The sequence below is a fragment of the Ochotona princeps genome, chromosome 6, assembly GCF_030435755.1.
Source record: "Ochotona princeps isolate mOchPri1 chromosome 6, mOchPri1.hap1, whole genome shotgun sequence".
Taxonomy (NCBI): domain Eukaryota; kingdom Metazoa; phylum Chordata; class Mammalia; order Lagomorpha; family Ochotonidae; genus Ochotona; species Ochotona princeps.
In genome coordinates, this window is record NC_080837.1 from 36,107,608 (window position 1) to 36,124,726 (window position 17,119).

At 48.9% G+C, this 17,119-nt stretch overlaps 2 protein-coding genes across 4 annotated transcripts in view; one reads left to right on the forward strand and one right to left on the reverse strand.

Annotated features, from left to right (window-relative positions):
* CAPN3 (calpain 3) overlaps positions 1-17,119 on the reverse strand; it is a 41,620-nt gene that overhangs the window by 12,060 nt on the left and 12,441 nt on the right. For 2 of the 3 annotated variants that reach the window (XM_004578147.2, XM_004578148.2), the window contains exons 2-9: positions 10,374-10,443; positions 8,860-8,978; positions 7,590-7,723; positions 6,763-6,931; positions 4,399-4,482; positions 2,883-2,968; positions 1,975-2,052; positions 1,085-1,245 (exon numbers count right to left, since the gene is read on the reverse strand). In XM_004578147.2, the coding sequence (XP_004578204.1) occupies positions 1,085-1,245; positions 1,975-2,052; positions 2,883-2,968; positions 4,399-4,482; positions 6,763-6,931; positions 7,590-7,723; positions 8,860-8,978; positions 10,374-10,443 (901 nt within the window). Of the gene's footprint in view, positions 1-1,084; positions 1,246-1,974; positions 2,053-2,882; positions 2,969-4,398; positions 4,483-5,865; positions 6,010-6,762; positions 6,932-7,589; positions 7,724-8,859; positions 8,979-10,373; positions 10,444-17,119 lie in introns of all 3 variants that reach the window. The other variant, XM_004578145.2, reaches the window with a different exon arrangement.
* On the forward strand, positions 12,028-12,357 carry LOC105941934 (small ribosomal subunit protein eS12-like). The gene has a single exon (XM_036495445.2). The coding sequence runs from the start codon at positions 12,028-12,030 to the stop codon at positions 12,355-12,357; it is 330 nt and encodes a 109-aa protein (XP_036351338.2).

Here is a 17,119-nt window from a genome sequence, read left to right on the forward strand (position 1 = left end):
ATGACACCTGCAGTTTCCTTGCTCCAGATGCCTTCAGGCTGGGACTGAGCCTGCATTACTGGTGACCCAGGGCTCCAGCTTGCAGGAGGCCTGGCATAGGACTTGCTAGCTTCCATGACTGCATAAGCTGACCCACAATAGGTGAATCCTGATAAATCCCACCCATCTGTCCATCCATCCCATTGGCTCGGTCTCCTTGCGGAACCCCGGGCATCTAGGGGCTCCAGGAGTATCTGTGAAAAACCCCATGCATTTGCTTCATTCTCTGGTGGAAGGCACCAAACAGAAGCTGAGCAGTTCTTGCCTCCTCTCTAAACTTGGTAGTTTCAGATCTATCTGGCTACTGGTTTTAACTTTGCTCACCTGCCCCTTCATTGTCATCAGGCCCCTGGATCTGGTTGTCTCCTTTCATCCTGCTGGAGCTGCTGTCCTAGGCAGTCTTACTGCTTTCCCTTTTGTAACTGTCCCCAACTTGTAGATGGCATCTGAGCCATACACTGCAGCCTTGGTCTCTTGTTCTCTCCTTCCTTCCTGCCAGCACTTACTGAGTTAGCCTATTATCATGTGCCTTTCTAGTTCACCCATCTAACTCTATTGAAAATCTTCATCTTGGTATCCTATAAGCACCTCAACCTTTCCATGTCCCAAACTAAACCCCTTGCCATTCTTGATGTCATTCCTCATTGTTTCTGTCCCACACATCACCCTGTACACGTTCCCACATATCCAGTCCCCAACTTGAACTTCTGCACTGGCTGCCCACGTGGTCCTCTAGGGCCATCCTGTGCTTGTTCTGAATCAGTTTATTGCTCAAACACCATTGTCAGCTCTCTGTCTCTCCCCTTCTTTAATTTTGTCTTAAGTAAACATACCCTTAATAACAGTTGCTATCAGCTCCCCATTGTCAGCTCTGGAGCACAGCAGTGTCCTCCTCAGTAACACGGGGAGGGTTTACAGAGATTCTGGATGTCAGGACCATAGAAGGAGCTCAGGAAAGGACAGTCAAGGTCAAGGTCACCCTGTCTTGCAGCACTTGTGCTGCTTGGCCAACCTCCCCTCCTTGCCTCTGTGGAGTGTCTCCCACCTGGGAAGTTGCGACAGCCTCCAGCAGAACAGCCCCGCACCCAGCGGCCCTCATTCACCGACACGGTCCAGGTCTGGAGCTTGTCAGACTCCAGGGCATCAGCCGTGAGGTTGCAGATCTCCAGCTTAGTGAAGTGGAAGATGAAGTCCTCATATGACATCCTGGGGAATGGAAAGAGGGGTAGAGAGAACAGTGCAGAAGTAGGGCAAAGCGGAGACTGTTGAGCTTCCCTGACCAACTCAATCGACCAAAGGCACTTGGTCAGTGCCCCCATGGGGTGCTAGCTGTTGTTTAGAGTGAACATTGTCAGTTTCTGATGTATTTATCCACAGACTCTCTCATACCTTCCACTAATTACTCAAACTCTTGCATCCTGGCTGGGGAAGTGCAACAGAAATTTAGGTCTCCTGTCTTAATGGACACACGGTGCTAAGCCCTGGGATCATTTGGGAGAGGACAAGCCAGGAAGCAACATCCAGGGTGATGAGTATCACGAACACAGGTGCATTTAGGGGTCCTCAAGGAAGCTCCTCTAGAAGCTGGGGTTCGAGAACAAGGGTGGCATTGAGAGATCAGGGTAAGTTCAGTTTCATGTGCTCAGAGAAGAGTTGTGTTACAGCCACAGAGCATGAGTGGCTCAGCAGCGTGGGCACAGGTGATACAAAGGCCACGGTATATTGCTTGGATTCTGGTTCAGTCATCATGGAGACTTCCTGGGTTCCACTCAGACACCCATCTTCCCACAGTCTTAGACTGGAGGAGGAGGAGGGAGGTCAGTCCCAGATATCCCATGTGCTGGAGTCAGATGCCTCTGTCTAGCCATGGAGGCTTGAGGTTTTATCCCTCTATCCAGTCCTTGCCCTGCTCAGTCCTCCTACCTGTGTACTCACCAAAACTCCCCATCCTCAGTGACCTGGTGCTGTAGACGGGCCCTCTCGTCTTTGTCCACGAAGCTCCAGTCCTTCCAGCTGATAGGAAAGACAGGGTGTGAGAGGAAGAAAATGGGGCTTGATATGGGCTGGAATGGGCATGGTTATCAAGGAAGTATGGGCAAACTACAGGGCCAGGAAATCTCAGTGCTGCAGCTGGCATGGACCATTACAAGGCCCATCCAATTCATTCCCTTCTGTACAAACCCAGGCCACGACCTCCCACAACCCTTACCACAAAGACTAGACTCTGTGGGTGTATTTGTAGGGGCTTATTCCACTTCTGGTGAAATCTCTGCTCCCCCACACATCTGAAAGTTTGAGTTGGGCTCTGGAAACAGACCAACTGGGGTTGCCATTCAGTGACAGCTCTTGCTATGTCACCTTGGGCCAATTAGGTCACCCACCAGCTCTGGTTCCTCAGCTTCAGGAGGCAAGAGATTTCATCACTCCTCACAAGGCTGGGGTAAGCACATGGAATCCCACTACCACACCATGAGCTTAGCACCGACTGTATGAGAAACCACCTGAGCTTGACCAAGAAAAAGGCCAAGGACAGCCATCTGGCCAGGACACAGCCCAGCATTGGGTGGCTAAAGGCCAGGAGGGTTTTATACACTCTCTTCTTAAAGAGGGAAGGAAGACAGCTCATGTGTGTTCCTGATTCACTGAGCAGAACTCAACTGTCAGCAGCCACCACAATGGAGCCACCAACTGGAAGGAGGTCAATGCTGGCTGGATGTTCAAGGCTGGGTCACCACAATGGTGAGCTAGACCAGCAGAGGAGACAACTGGTGGGGCACAAAGGGTCCTCTTCAAATGCACATCTCCCTCCCTCCAGGTCACCTCTGTTTGTTGCCCCTACCTACCCGTCACTCCAAGAGCCATTCCACTCCACCTGGCCCCAAGGGTTCCGTAGGCGCACCAACTTCACTTTCTCACCTTTGAACAGGGCCTTGGGCAAAGAGAAGCTCTCATGTGAGGAGACTTCTAGAAAGGGGGTCTTCTGTGCTGCCCAGAGGACAGGGATGGGGCCAAGTAATGAAGCCCTGTGGGGATGCTGGCTTTGTCCTGGCTGGCCTGAGCCCAGGAGACCAGTCAGCAGCTCACTGTTGAGCCTTAAGAGTCAAGGCATGGTGGTCTCCTCTGTCTCTTCTGAGGAGTGCTTTCCCACAGCACAGCCAAGGCTACAGCAGCCGTTGGGAAGAAGCAGGGGGTATGGGATAGGCCCTTCATAAGAATTTAGAAATTGGGCCCGGCGGCGTGGCCTAGCAGCTAAAGTCCTCGCCTTGAAAGCCCCGGGATCCCATATGGGCGCCGGTTCTAATCCCGGCAGCTCCACTTCCCATCCAGCTCCCTGCTTGTGGCCTGGGAAAGCAGTCGAGGATGGCCCAATGCATTGGGACCCAGCACCCGCGTGGGAGACCCGGAAGAGGTTCCAGGTTCCCGGCTTCGGATTGGTGCGCATCGGCCTGTTGTGGCTCACTTGGGGAGTGAATCATCGGACGGAAGATCTTCCTCTCTGTCTCTCCTCCTCTGTGTATATCTGGCTGTAATAAAATGAATAAATCTTAAAAAAAAAAAAAGAATTTAGAAATCTAGGTGGGAATTAACAGACAACCCCTGTTAAGAACTGCAAACAAAAGCTGCTTTCAGAGAAATCAGTGAGGCTGCAGTATGCATCTCTACTCCCGAATAAAAGGTGGACACCCCAAAACTGTTAAATATACCTTGACAACAAGATACTAAACTCTATACCATTGCTTACATCTAAAGTCTCATAAAAAATTGGAGTCGAGACTTAGCTAAAGAACTATATTATTGTAAAATACAGGGGACAATGGGGAGGGGAGATGTGGGAGGGAGGATAAGGAGGGAAAGAGGGGAAGCCCTATACCTACAAAGCTGTATAATAGAAACTAAGAATAAAAAACAATAATAGTAAAAGAAAGAAAGAAAGAACAAAAGAAAGAAAGGAAATGCATCCCTTGATCCCACTGGCTACAAGTTCCTGCCCAAGCGTCTGCTCAGGGCACCACCTGCTCGACTGTGTGTGACAAGCCTGACAAAGTCCCTGTCTCTCATGACCCAGGAGGGAACAAAACATGGATACTGTCAGAGCACAAAATGATAGAAACCACAAAACATGCTTCTGTTTGTTCCTTGGAAACACTGGGAAACTTGCAACCTTAGCACTAAAAGCATGGGTAAAGTGGGTATTCCTGAGGGTCCCTCCTCCCCCAGGACGTGTGGTGTTGTCCTTGAGTGGAATCCCCCAGTTGGACGCTAAGCTCTGCAGTTGGGGAAGAGCGGTATCCGAGTCCTGACTTCTGGAGGTCAACCCAGGTGAGGTCCCCAAGCCCTGCTATGCCCCACCAGACTCACCTCCTCTAGCCCTGTGACTGAGTAGGCATGACCTCTGACCAGGCCACAAGCCATTCTTGTCTCATACTGGACAGGGACGATGGTCTGTGGAGCAAACACCAGGCAGTCCATCAGCAGCTGGGAGCCAGAGCTCTGCTCCTTGCAAAGCTCACACTGGCTGGTTCCTGGGACTCCCTGAAAGTGTGCCTCTGCTACCAGTAGCAGACCCTCACTGACCCTTTAAGACTTTGGTGCCATCCCAGCAGCAAGCTAGATGGTGGGGCCACCATGGTGGGGCCACCATGGAGGCCAGGCTCCTCCCTCCCTCCCTGAGCCCAGCCAGGACTGAGTTTCTAGCTGAGAAAGGGACTGAGAGGAGGGATTTGATGAAGAGGTATAGTCGAGGTGACTTCAAAATGTTTGTGGAAAACACAATGAAAAGGAAAATTTACTTCAAAGCCACTTTGAAATCTGCACATACAGGTCCTCACATGGTTCATGAAAAATATTGGGCAAAAATTATATGTGGAGCTCAAAAATTCTACACAAAAATTAACGTATCTTCGGATTGCATTTTACTGTGAATCTTTGAAAGTACCCTCATAGGTCTAACCCTTCTTTTTTCCCCTTACCCCATGCGCAGCCACCTGAAATGGGATAACAGAACCATCATGAGCCCCAGCACCCAGGGAATGGATTCAGAGGACCTTCCTTCTCAAATATAGGTCTAAGTTGGAACCCTGGCTGGGATGCTTGGGCAGGAAGTTAGGATCGCCAAAGCCCAAGGTGTCCTAGACAGGGCCTTCACAGTTTCAGCTAGTGCATTTCAGAGTGTGTGTGTGTGTGTGTGTGTGTGTATGCATGCATGTTTGTGTGTGTGTCTGAGATCTGTCCTGTGGAATTTATCTTAGATTCACACAGATACAAGAATTTGGCATTTTGAATAGTAGCAGCCTTGCCCCGCATCCACCACCAGCACCCCTAAAAAAGAAAAAAGGACTCTAGCTTTTTAATAACAGGATCTTGGGTAAGGAAATGATAACCCTTGTGCATTGTGTCATATTGCACAGCTATTAAAAATATTAAAAGAGAATAGTCATTTAATAGAAAGCCAACTGGAAAAAGTTGCCAAGAAGTACATGTAACACAACAACATCCTTTAAGTCACAGTGTAACTGCATGCAGAGGACAATCTTGGAAGGACATTTAGTGAATGAGGAGTGGAAAGCAGGGGTTACATTTTCCGCCATGCTTCTTGTGTGGCCCAGGTGCCTCCCATGAACCTGCGTAGTGTGTGAAAGAATGAGCCCATGAGACTACGAGCACTGTGAGCAGCGGGGCAGTGGACCAGGGGTCAGAGCCCAAGATTTCGCTTTGTCTGCCAAGATGCCACAAGGAGTCGGACACTTACAAGGCCAGGGAGCCGGGCATGCAGCTGGGCAGGGAGGGGGACTGTGGGTCAGCGCGGACAATGCAGGATTTACACACCCGGGTTGGTCTGTCATCTGAGCCTTGTGGTATGAGGTCTGAGTCCCTGAGCAGCGAGTTATCCATATTCCTCACCATCCGTGCAATCAACTCCCCCATGTTGAGACCAGAAGGAGAGGTTCCAAAGGTCATGTTGGTGCCATCCTGAGACCCGACAGGGGAGGGATGGGCAGGGGGGTACACCCCGGGACAGGCCAGGGAGCAGACAAAGGAGGGTGGAAAGGACAGGAAGTAGAGAGAAGGGAAGGGATAGACAAGGAAAGATCAATAGAGAAGACAGGCAGAGAGGCAAAAACATGCAGACACTGTCCCTGTGGAGTTGGTGCCCAGATGTTTCAGGCTTCCCCCAGACACTGTGAGGACAAGGAATTATCTACATCCTGCCCCCTCCGCCACCTTGAGCAGCTCTCAGGTAAGGCATGTCTCCTGGGGCCCAGGAGGCCTGGCTGTGAACTGCTACCTCCTTGCCCTTCGTTCTCAGCTCCTGTCCCCTTGTTGCACAGATGCCCTGCAGGCCAACCTCCTCCCAGATAGCAGTGCAAAGCCCACATCCCAAGTCAGGGATGTGGACAAACTCAATGACCAGGAGGTTCTCCAGGGAAAATGGGAAGCCCGTGCCAGAGATGTGGTCAGCTGAATGGGACCAGGTTGGGACTGTACAGCTCTGACGGCTGAGAATCCACAGACTGAGGGGCCCCTTGCATCTCTCTGCCCCAAGACCAGGGCTCAGAATGTCCTTGCCCTCTTGACTGGCTATCTCTGGGAACTACTCCGTTTTGAGACATGCCCAGCTGTCATGATTCAGAGTGACTTCCAGTTTCCTGAAGCAACAACTTTTTCTCTGTCCCGGGAAGATGGTTCTGTGGTGCTACCCAGTGCCCCAGGCCCCACACTTACATCAATGGAGCAGCCCATGAGGGAGCCTCTCTCAATGGCCTTCCTCATGATCTTGTACATGTCCCGGGGAGCATCCTTGATCTCGAAGAACTCGGTCACCCCTCCGGTGAAGTCCTCCATGGCCTCGGTGGTGTTCCCACCTTTCAGAGCCTCATAGGAGCCATGTAGCCTTGGAGAAAGTATGGAGACTGACCACGCCACAGAGCTCAATGCAGCTGGTTTGGGCAACAGCCGCCAGCACAGTGGCATCCCTGGGTGCTGTGGATATGACCACCTCCCCATCACCCTATATACAGCGCTAAGCTCAATAGGCCAGGCAATTCACCTAAGGCCAGAGAGCCAGCAGCACTGGGATCCCATCCCCACCATCCCCACAGCCTGATGATTTTCTTTCTACTGCTGCATCCTGAACCTGGAGGCCATTAGCATCTGAGGTAGAGTCTCCAAGTGGGATGGGGAGGGGGTTAGGGAGCAGACAGTGATGCCTGTGAATATACTGCAAGCTTCAGAGGCCAAGCCACCAGGCCAGGCTCTGGGGTCAGAGCTTCAGAGAAAAGGATGTTTGGAGCCAAGATCTGCACCAGCACAGAATGGAAATACATGCTGCAGGGAGCCAAAGGTTTCCCATACAAACCTTCTCTAACTTCATGTTTTCTCTGATTGCTGGGGGGTACTGCTCTAACTTTGGTTCCCAGTGGACATACACATGTACAAGTCTGAGGGAGACCTAGGTTGGCCCTCATGTGCGTGCGTGCGTGTGCACACACATACACACACACACATACATCATCATCATCATCAACATCCCTTCCACAGGGTGGCCTTACTTGGCATAAGCCTTCTCCAGCAGAGCACTCCAAAACTCATTGCGGTGGTTAGACTTGGTGAAAACCAGTTGATTATTGTAGGTTGGCAGGCAGTCATCGATGACCACATCGACCCAGTCTCCATAACGCCAGAACTGCATGGGAGCAAGCAGAGGGTCCCCAGCTCAGATCCTAGCTCCTGCAAGGGGCTCTTGGCTCCCAAAGCAGTAACATTTCCAAGGCCTGGAAGCCGGGTGCTGCCTCCTGCTCCTCTGAGCTTGGGGTGGGAAGTGGCTCTCCCTCTTTTGGAATGAGTGCCCTGACGGCAGGGAATAAATCGCACAAGACTCGGTATATCCTGTAGAATCCAGCCTGCAGCAGGGGATAGCAGGTACCTGGTGACTACCCCAGGACTGGGGAGTTGGGTGCAGGGCCTGGGTGTCTGTATTGAGGTGGCTCTGCTGGATGAGAATTGTTGGTCTGGGTGAAGAGGCCATGGAGTGCTTGTGATGACTAACCAACCAGGCAGTCACTCTAGAAGCAGCAAGGGTATCACCCATGGGGGAGGGTGGCTGGAGCAACATCACTGCCCAGCTGTAGTAGTCCTGAGGGCTCCTTTTGAGCCTGTCAGTTGTAACTGACAAAGAGCCAGAGGACAGAAGATCTGTCTGGCCTTGGTCATTGAGGCCCTTTGGATATTACCAGGCCTTTCAAATACTGCGATGGAAGGGACACTGCTAGTTGGATGGAGCAGAGAACCAAAGCAGCTGTGGGCCTGCCACCTCTCCTGTGTTCTGAGGGCACCATAGCTGGACCCCCCAATCCAGGGTTGTCAGGCCTGAGGTTCAAGACAAGCAGACAGACCACTTCCCTGAGCCTAGAAGAGGTAAGAGATGGGCTTGGATGGCCTGCCCTAAGGGACTAGAAATGAGCATGAGCTGAGGGTCATGGCTCCACATCTTCTCTATAACAACCCAAAGTCCTAGGATTTGCTGATGTAGACACTCCTTGCACCTGTTTGAGAAGGACAGCAACACAGCAGACAGCTGGCTGGGGAGTGACAATAAACCCACTAGTCAGCAACCAGGACTTCTTTCTGGAATACAGTGGAAGTTGGGGTGGGGGTGAAGATGGGGTAGAGGTAGTATGGTGAAAAATCAACTGAAAGCTGTGAGGTGGGGTCCCTGCCCATTCTCATGGTGGAGACAATAGAACACTTCCAGAAGCTGCCAAGGAAGTCGAGGTAGGAGACCAGTGGACCACCACTGCCACTGCACCTGCCATTGCTCACCTGGAAGTGGAAGATGCCTGCATAGTTCTCGGTGAAGCTCTGATCATGGGGGATGACACGGAAAAGCAGCCGCTCGTTCAGGGTGAGACAGGCGATGGCTGCGAGGAACCAGCAGTCCCCTGTAGGTGGACACGTGGCATGGGCTGTATTAGGGTGCCCTCCAGGGAGCAGGAAGACCTCAACCAGCTGGCAGTCCCATTCCTTGGAAGAATAAGGATTCTCCTGGTGCCTGGCATCCTGCTTCCAGATCTGACCTCATGGAGTACCTCACCATGGAGGGAGACTCTGGCCAGACTTCATGGCTACAGTCCACAAGGTCTGGGGACTGTACCTTCACCTGAAGCCCAGGCAAGTCCTCTTTTTGCAATAGGAATCCACTTTTCTTTTGTACCTCACTAGAGACAGGACAATAGGCAATCATGATTAGCTCATTCTTCCTAACACCTGCTGAAAGTTGCCCAGCCCCACAGCACCAAGGTGTGAGTCCTTCTGTCCCTTGTAACCTGGGCAAAGACCAAGTTTCCAGTCACCATTAACCCAGAGATCTTTGTTGTGTTGTGAGTAAAGCCCTGGAGTCAGTCTGCAGAGGACACCAAGAAGGGATGAGATGTGGGCATTTTGTCATTCCTGGGTCGCCTTTTGGGAAGAGGACTCTATAGCCATTTTGCTCCGGGTGTGTGGAAATGAGAGAGACAGATAGATAGACAGGATGAGGAAAAGCCTAAGAGCACAGCTAGCTTGCATCCTGGCAGGTCTAGGGTTGAGGTACTTGCAATGCTGAAAGAACAGAGGGGAGGCTGAGAGCTGCCAGGGCCTGCCCTGCCCTGCCCTGTCCCTGCCTGGCAAGTGGGGTCCTGGTTTCACTTGATTTTAACCAAAGGGCCAAGAAGCAATAGGGGCCTTGGTTACAAAGGCCAGAAGGTCACTGGCTTCTTAGGGCCCTGCAGGCAGCTGTCCTGCATACTGGGGCAGGAACCTGGATCCCAGCCTCCCCTCAACCTATCTTCTACTGGTCTTCTTTCACTGGTCTTGGGGGCCCTTTCTCCATGAGTGGAGATTCTCACCAAGTGCACAGCACAGAGCTGGCCCAGCTCCTACACTTGATCTTAGCCAAAAGGCCGAGAAGCGATCCAGCTCCTCACCACAGAAGGTTCAACGAAAACAGATCCTTGGTTGCCCATTCTCCTGGCAAAAGGTGGCTTTTTGTTTTGGAAAGGTCTCCCCTTATTGTGAGCTGTTGGGGACAGTGGAAAGGACCCTTCAGTGGCCTGTGTTTTTAAGTATGTGCAGCTTTGCTACGCTGAAAGGAACGCTGGCTATACAGCTAACTCGGGAGGAGGAAGGACAGGGGAAACCAGGACTGTTGTCGTGCTGAGCAGAGTGGCAGTGGCCCTGAGCTGGAAGGGAAGACTAGGGGGACATGTCACTGGGGATGGCTATCCCTTTCCCAGAGGGACTATACCTTATAGTCACCCCTGGATCACCTGGCAGGGCAGATGAGGGGGCATTCCTACCTAGGTCTCCCTGGCAGATGTCAGTTCTGTTGGCTCCACCAATGATGAACCGGGGGTTCTCGCAGATCTCCTGTGGAACAAAATGGCAATGGTCAGATGGAAAGAATATGAACACAGTTGCTGGTCTGCATCGAGTTCCTGGAGCGGAACTTGTTTACTATGCATCAGGAGCTGGACATACACTCTTCACTCAGGCCTCCAAGAACAGACCTGTGAATCAGATGTCAGCCTGCTTATTTTTCATGTAAAAGGAGAATCAGTGAGGTTAAGAAGTTGGCTCAAGGACATACAGCCAGCAGGGAGTAGCAGCAGGAATTACGCGTAATTCCATACTCCCGTGATGCAGCACCTAGAGATCAGGGCAGCCTCTTTCCTGAGGCAGCTTGGGGAGAGGGAGAGCAGATCTTGGTGCCAGCTTTCTCAGTGCCAGAGAAATGAAGCTGGTGAGGAGGGAAATTAAGGCCTTTCTCCTCATATGTGGCCAGAGACATTTAGAGTGAGCCCTAGGCCTCCAGGACATGCATGCTGGGCAGGGGAGAGGCAGTGTGGCAGGAGCCTGGTGGGCTGAGGCCAGGGAGCAGAGCCAGTTAGATTCTGGGGCACCAGCAGAGAGGCCAGCAGGGGGTGCTCTTGTTTCTTTTTGATGTGTCACACGCTTGAGTACCTTTTCTGATTTCCTTCTCAGCTTTGGGGAGTCTTGCCATTCCCTTGACCTGCCACTTGCTCACTATTTTCTGCGCTCAAGGGCAGCCCAATAAAGTCAAGCGATCCAAGTCCCCTCAGAGCTCCAGATGGGGAAAAAAAAATCTTGATTTTATCAAACCCCAGCAACTCCCTCCTTAGAAATGAAAAGCTGTGGAAGGAGAAGCCAAAACCACTAATTCTTTGCTTGCTTATTTTCGTCTACTTGAAAGAGTCTCTCTCTCTCTCTCTCTCTCTCTCTCTCTCTCTCACACACACACACTAACAGTGGCGGGGAGAGAGAGAGAGGCGGGGAGAGAGAGAGAGAGAGAGAGAGAGAGAGAGAGAGAGAGAGAGAGAGAAAGAGAAAGAGGTCTTCTAGCCACTGGTTCACTCCCCAAATATTTGCAGCCAGGGCTGTGCCAGACAAGGCCCAGTGCCCACAACACCACACAGTCTTGCACATGGGTATCAGGGGCCTAACCATATCAGCCATCATCTGCTGCATGCTAGGATGCATTAGAAGGAAGTTAACAGGGCTGACCTTGCTATGTAGCTAGTAAAGTTGCCCTCTGCAATGCTGGCATCCCATTTGGGCACAGGTTTGCATCCTGACTGCTACACTTCCAATCCAGCTCCCTGCTAACATGCCTGGGAAAAGCACTGGAAGATGGTCCAAGTTCTTAGGCCCCGGCAACCATACGGTGACGCTCCTGACTCCTGGTTTCAGCCTGGCCCAGACCCAATTGCTGCAGCCATTGAGGAAATCAACCAGCAGATGGGAGAGCTCAATCTCTCTCTAACTCTGCCTTTCAAATATATAAAAATTATATGAATATTGGGCGGAGGCAAGGCCTGAGGTGAGTGCGAGTGCGGCGGCGTGGCCGGGCTTGCTGGCCTTGCTTGAGGCCAACCCTTTGCTGTTTGTCCTTGCAGTGCATTCAAGATTTGGCTTCACTCGTAAGCCACCACCATGGCCAAGGAACGCATCACTTCCGGAGGTGTAATGGACGTGAACACTGCTTTACAAGAGGTGCTCAAGACCACCCTCATCCACGACGGCCTGGCGCGTGTCATCTGTGAAGCAGCTAAAGCCTTAGACAATCGCCGAGCCCACCTCTGTGTGCTGCCATCCAACTGTGATGAGCCCATGTATGTCAAGTTGGTGGAGGTCCTGTGTGCCGAACACCAGATCAACCTCATTATGGTTGATGACAACAAGAAACTTGGGGAACAGGTAGGCCTCTGTAAAACTGACCAAGAGGGGAAATCCCAAAAAGTAGGTTTAAATATATTTAAATAAAACAGGGCCAGGTATGGTCATGTAGAAAGCTAATCCTCCACATACAAGTGCCAGCACTCTATATGGGTGCCAGTTTGTGCGCCCAGCTGTTACACTTCTGATCCAGCTCCCTGCTTATGACCTGGGAAGGCAGTGAAGGATGACACAAGTGTTAGGGTCCTGCACCCATATGGGAGACTCAGAAGAAGCTTCTGGCTCTAGGCTTCAGATTGGCTCAGTCCTGGCTGTTGCAAGCCACTTGGGGAATGAGCCAGCAGATGGTAGACCCCTCTCTTGTGTGTCTCATTCTCTTTCTGTAAAATCTGCCATTCAAATAAAAATAAATTTAAATAAATAAATAAAAGTAAGAGGAGGAAGCTGGTTTAGAAGTAGGAAGCCAAGACTGAAACCCACATTCTGACGTGACATGCCGACATCCCAAGTCGCAGTTTAGCCAGCTGTGCCATAACCTCTGCCCTGGCCAATTATCTATATGAAGATGCTTTTGGTGGGCAGCCCATGAGACCTTACATTAATACAAGCCAAACTTCCTGGCAAGTGTATAGCCTGGCAGTTAGGTCACCTGTATCTTACATCAGAACTTCTGGCCTTGATTCCTGCTTCCTGCTGATGTAGACTTTCTGGGGCAGCACTTTTTTTAAAGTTTTAATTTTATGGCACAATTCTGTAGAGTTGGGGTTCCTCCCCTGCGGCAGCACTTCGTAATTCGATTCCTGCCACCCAGCAGAGGACCTGGACTGTGTGCCTGGCTTTGGCCTTGCACAGTCTTGGTCACGACATTAGGGGGAGTGAACCAACAGACGGAAACATTTTCTGTTTTTGTGTGTCTTTCTGACCCTCAAATAAAATTTTTTAATTTTTTAAAAATTTTATCTATTTTTATTGTAAAGTCAGGTTTATAGAGAGAAGGAGAGACAGAGAGAAAGCTCTTCCATCCACTGACTCACTCCCCCAGTGGCCACAACAGTCAGAGCTGAGCCAATCCGAAGCCAGGAGCCAGGAGCTTCTTCCAGTTCTCCCATGAGGGTGCAGGGTCTCAAGGCTTTTGGCTGTCTTTGACTGCCTTCTTAGGCTACAAGCAGGGAGCTGGATGGGAAGTGGAACAGCTGGGATACGAACTGGCATCCATACGGGATCCCATATGCAAGGTGAGGACTTTAGCTACGAGGCTACCACATCAGGCCCTCAAACACAATTCAAAAATTTTTAACATTTAAAAAAAGTTCACAAAGTGATGTTTGCAAGCTTACTGAAGTAAAAGAACCTAACTGCTTATCAGATTAGTGGTATAACCTCATATTTACACACACACACACGCACACACGATGATTTCACGTGGCTAAAAATTTAATGCTTTGTATTTGTCTCCTTTTGGATATATCTTATGGACAAAAACCAAAGCCATAAAGAACTGTAAGACATGAGAAATAATAATATTGTTTTACAACTGTGACATATGGACTATAGGATACAAGTCAGAATGCATGTGAATGTCGTTAGCAAGCAAGGGGGTTTTTTTGGTGTAAGACACATGCACTTATTAAATAATAAATCAAAAGAAACAACCTTGCAATGTTAATGATGAATGGTTTATTTAACTCCTGGTTAATTTTTGTCTCCCTAAAAATTATTTCCTCTCTATGTATAAAGAAGTACCTTGAACTAGTAATAATACTCTCCTGGTAAAGAGATGATCAGTATTGGCATTGTGTTCACTGTCCTGCAGCGATGGACTTGGTGCATGGAGCCTGATAAAGAATACATGAAGACTACTGACTGATGGTCAATAGCTGAAGTTTATTAGTAGCATCAGGTTTTTATAGACTGAGAGTCACACTGGATAAGGGAGATGGTATTGAGGAGCTTACAATGGACCCATAAGTCTGTCTACAGAACCCATTGCTTTTTTCTAAGATTTATTTATTTTTATTACAACGTCAGATGTACAGGGAGGAGAAGAGACAGATAGGAAGATCTTCCATCCGATGATTCACTCCCCAACTGAGTGCAACGGCCGGTGCTGCGCCGATCCGAAGCCAGGAACCAGGAACCAGGAACTTCTTCCGGGTCTCCCATGCGGGTGCAGGGTCCCAATGCTTTGGGCCATCCTCAACTGCTTTCCCAGACCACAAGCAGGGAGCTGGATGGGAAGTGGAGCTGCTGAGATTAGAACCGGCACTCATATGGGATCCTGGCGCGTTCAAGGTGAGGACTTTAGCCGCTAGGCCACGCCGCGGGCCCCCATTAATTGTTTTTACACCCTTGTTTGAAAGTATCTCTTTTTGTTTTCTATATCCAATAAAATGTCCTCATTCAAATGATACCCAATCAGTTGTTCTCATGCAAATCATATCCACTCAATTTTTCTCATACAAATTATATGAAATCAATTATTCTCATGCAAATTGTAACTAATCAATTGTCCTCTTATAGCACTGTCCCCATTAAATACCATTTTCCACAAAAAGAAACCACTGGGGAAGCAGCCAGTTTGATACAGTAAACAAATAAGAGGCTTTCCTCAGGGAACAGTAGGGGTCAGCATCGTAGTGTATGTAGTAGGTAAAGCTGCTGCCTTCAAGGCCAGCATACCAAATGAGCAACGGTTCCAAGTCCCAGCTGTTTCACTTCCAATCTAATGACCTGGGAAAGCAACAGAGGATGTTTCAAGCCTTTGGGCCCTTGTATCCATGTGGAAGACTTAGACGAAATCCCTGGCTCTGACATTGGCCTGGTCCAGTCCCAGCCATCATGGGCTTTTGGAAGATGTCTCTGCCTCTAACATTATCAAATAATAAACAAATAAAACCAATCTTTAAAAAAATAAAAAGAAGGCAGAAGCCAATTTGAAAAGGCTCTTGTGGCCAAGAAGGCTAACATATGAACACTAAAATTATTCACAGTAGAGAGGGGTGGACATTGTACTGCAGTGGATTAAGTCACCATTTGCCCACACTATGTCTATATCCAAATCCCACATCACAGTGCCCGGAAGGAAGCTACACTGATATACACAGGAGCCGCACTGCTTCTGGTCTAGCTTCCTGCTAAATGCTTGTGGGAGGCAGCAAATGATGGCCTTTAGCTCCTTGCATTCTTCACAGGAAACGCGACTGGAACTCCTGGCTCCTAGCTTTGGCCCAGAAAGTCTACATCAGCAGGAAGTGGGAATCAAGCCCAGATGTTCTGATATGAGATATGACTGACCTAACTGCTAGTCCCAGTTGTTGTGAGTATTTGGGGAGTAAACCAATGGATGAAAGGTCTCTCTCTGCTTCTATACATTTCAGATAAAAAAAAATATATCTAAGAGAACAAATAGAGAACATCTCTGTAGTCAGTAAAGACCTGAGATACATAAACCAAGCAGATGAAACTGTAGCTGAGTATTTCTGTCAGCTGAAAAGCCAAACAGGAAAAACTAGGGTTTTGTTTGTTTGTTTTGGTTTAAAGATTAATTTATTTTTATTGGAAAGGCAGATTCAGAGAGAGGAGAGACAGAAGGAAAGATCTTCCATCTGTTCCATCTGCTGGTTTACTCCCCAAGTGACTGGTTCAGCCAGAACTGAGCTGATTCAAATCTAGGAGCCAGGAGCTTCATCCAGTCTGCCATGTGGGTACAGGGTCCCAAGAGTTTGGGCGGTCCTTGACTGCTTTCCCAAGCTACAAGCAGGGAGTTGGATAGGAAGTGGAGCAGCTGGAACACAAATTTGCGCCCATATGGGATCCTGGCATTTGCAAAGTGAAGATTTAGCCACTGAGCCATTGCACTGGGCTCTTACTGATGTATTCTAACAAATACTCAAAGAAGTAGTGGTACAAATTCTCCATAATTACTTCCATGAAACAGAAGCATAAGGATCATTTGTTAATTTTCCCTAAGGGGTACTTAAGTCAGAAACATGTTACAATAAAGGAAAACTACAGATTATTGCCTTGACCATAGAAGCGAAAGCTCAACAAAGTATCAGCAGCGATACAAAAGCAGTGATATAAACAGGAATACAGAGTCTGGCCATGTGAAATTTATTGCATGCAAGACTGGCTCAACCTTTAAAATGTGACCTACCAAGCCAACAGGATAAGGAGAAAAAGAATCTGATCTTATCAATTGCTGCAAAGAAGTTACTGATGGAATTCAACAACCATACATGATGAAAACTCTCCACTAACTATTCTTAGAGCACTTCAACTTGAGAAGGTAGATACAAACTTCATACTTCATGGTGAGAAAGTATGCACTTTCTAAGAAACAAGGCAAGATGTCCCCTTCTACTGCTCCCCTTCAACATCATACTGAAGACCTAGCTGACACAGTAAGAAGGGAAATGAAAGACAAAAATTAAAAACAGAGAAACTTCACAGAGGCATGATTATTTGTGTAAAAACCCTCAATAAATGACCAACAGGCAAAATAAAAACCCTACTAGGACCAAGAAACAAGGCCAGTACAGTCAGACAATCCAAATGTATAAAGGTCAGTTGCCTTCCTATACATCAGCAATGGACAAATGTCAGTTAAATATTTTTACAATTTTATATGAGCACACACAAAAAGAAATACCTAGATATCAGTGTGAACTTAAGTTTAGCGTATTAGAATACAAAAGGCTTTAGATGCAAATGTTTACAGAAACATGTGTAGATACAGATCAGAATGTACACATATAACTCTTTTCTCTACCAGGTATAGAAACAATGATATTCTTAGAGGAATGAACCTCCTGAAACAATTGTATCTTGGTTTCTCATACCTTTTTCC

What these genes read in the sequence shown, in the direction of transcription:
- LOC105941934 (XM_036495445.2), top strand. Translation starts at nt 12,028, where the DNA reads ATGGCCAAGGAACGCATCACTTCCGGAGGTGTAATGGACGTGAACACT.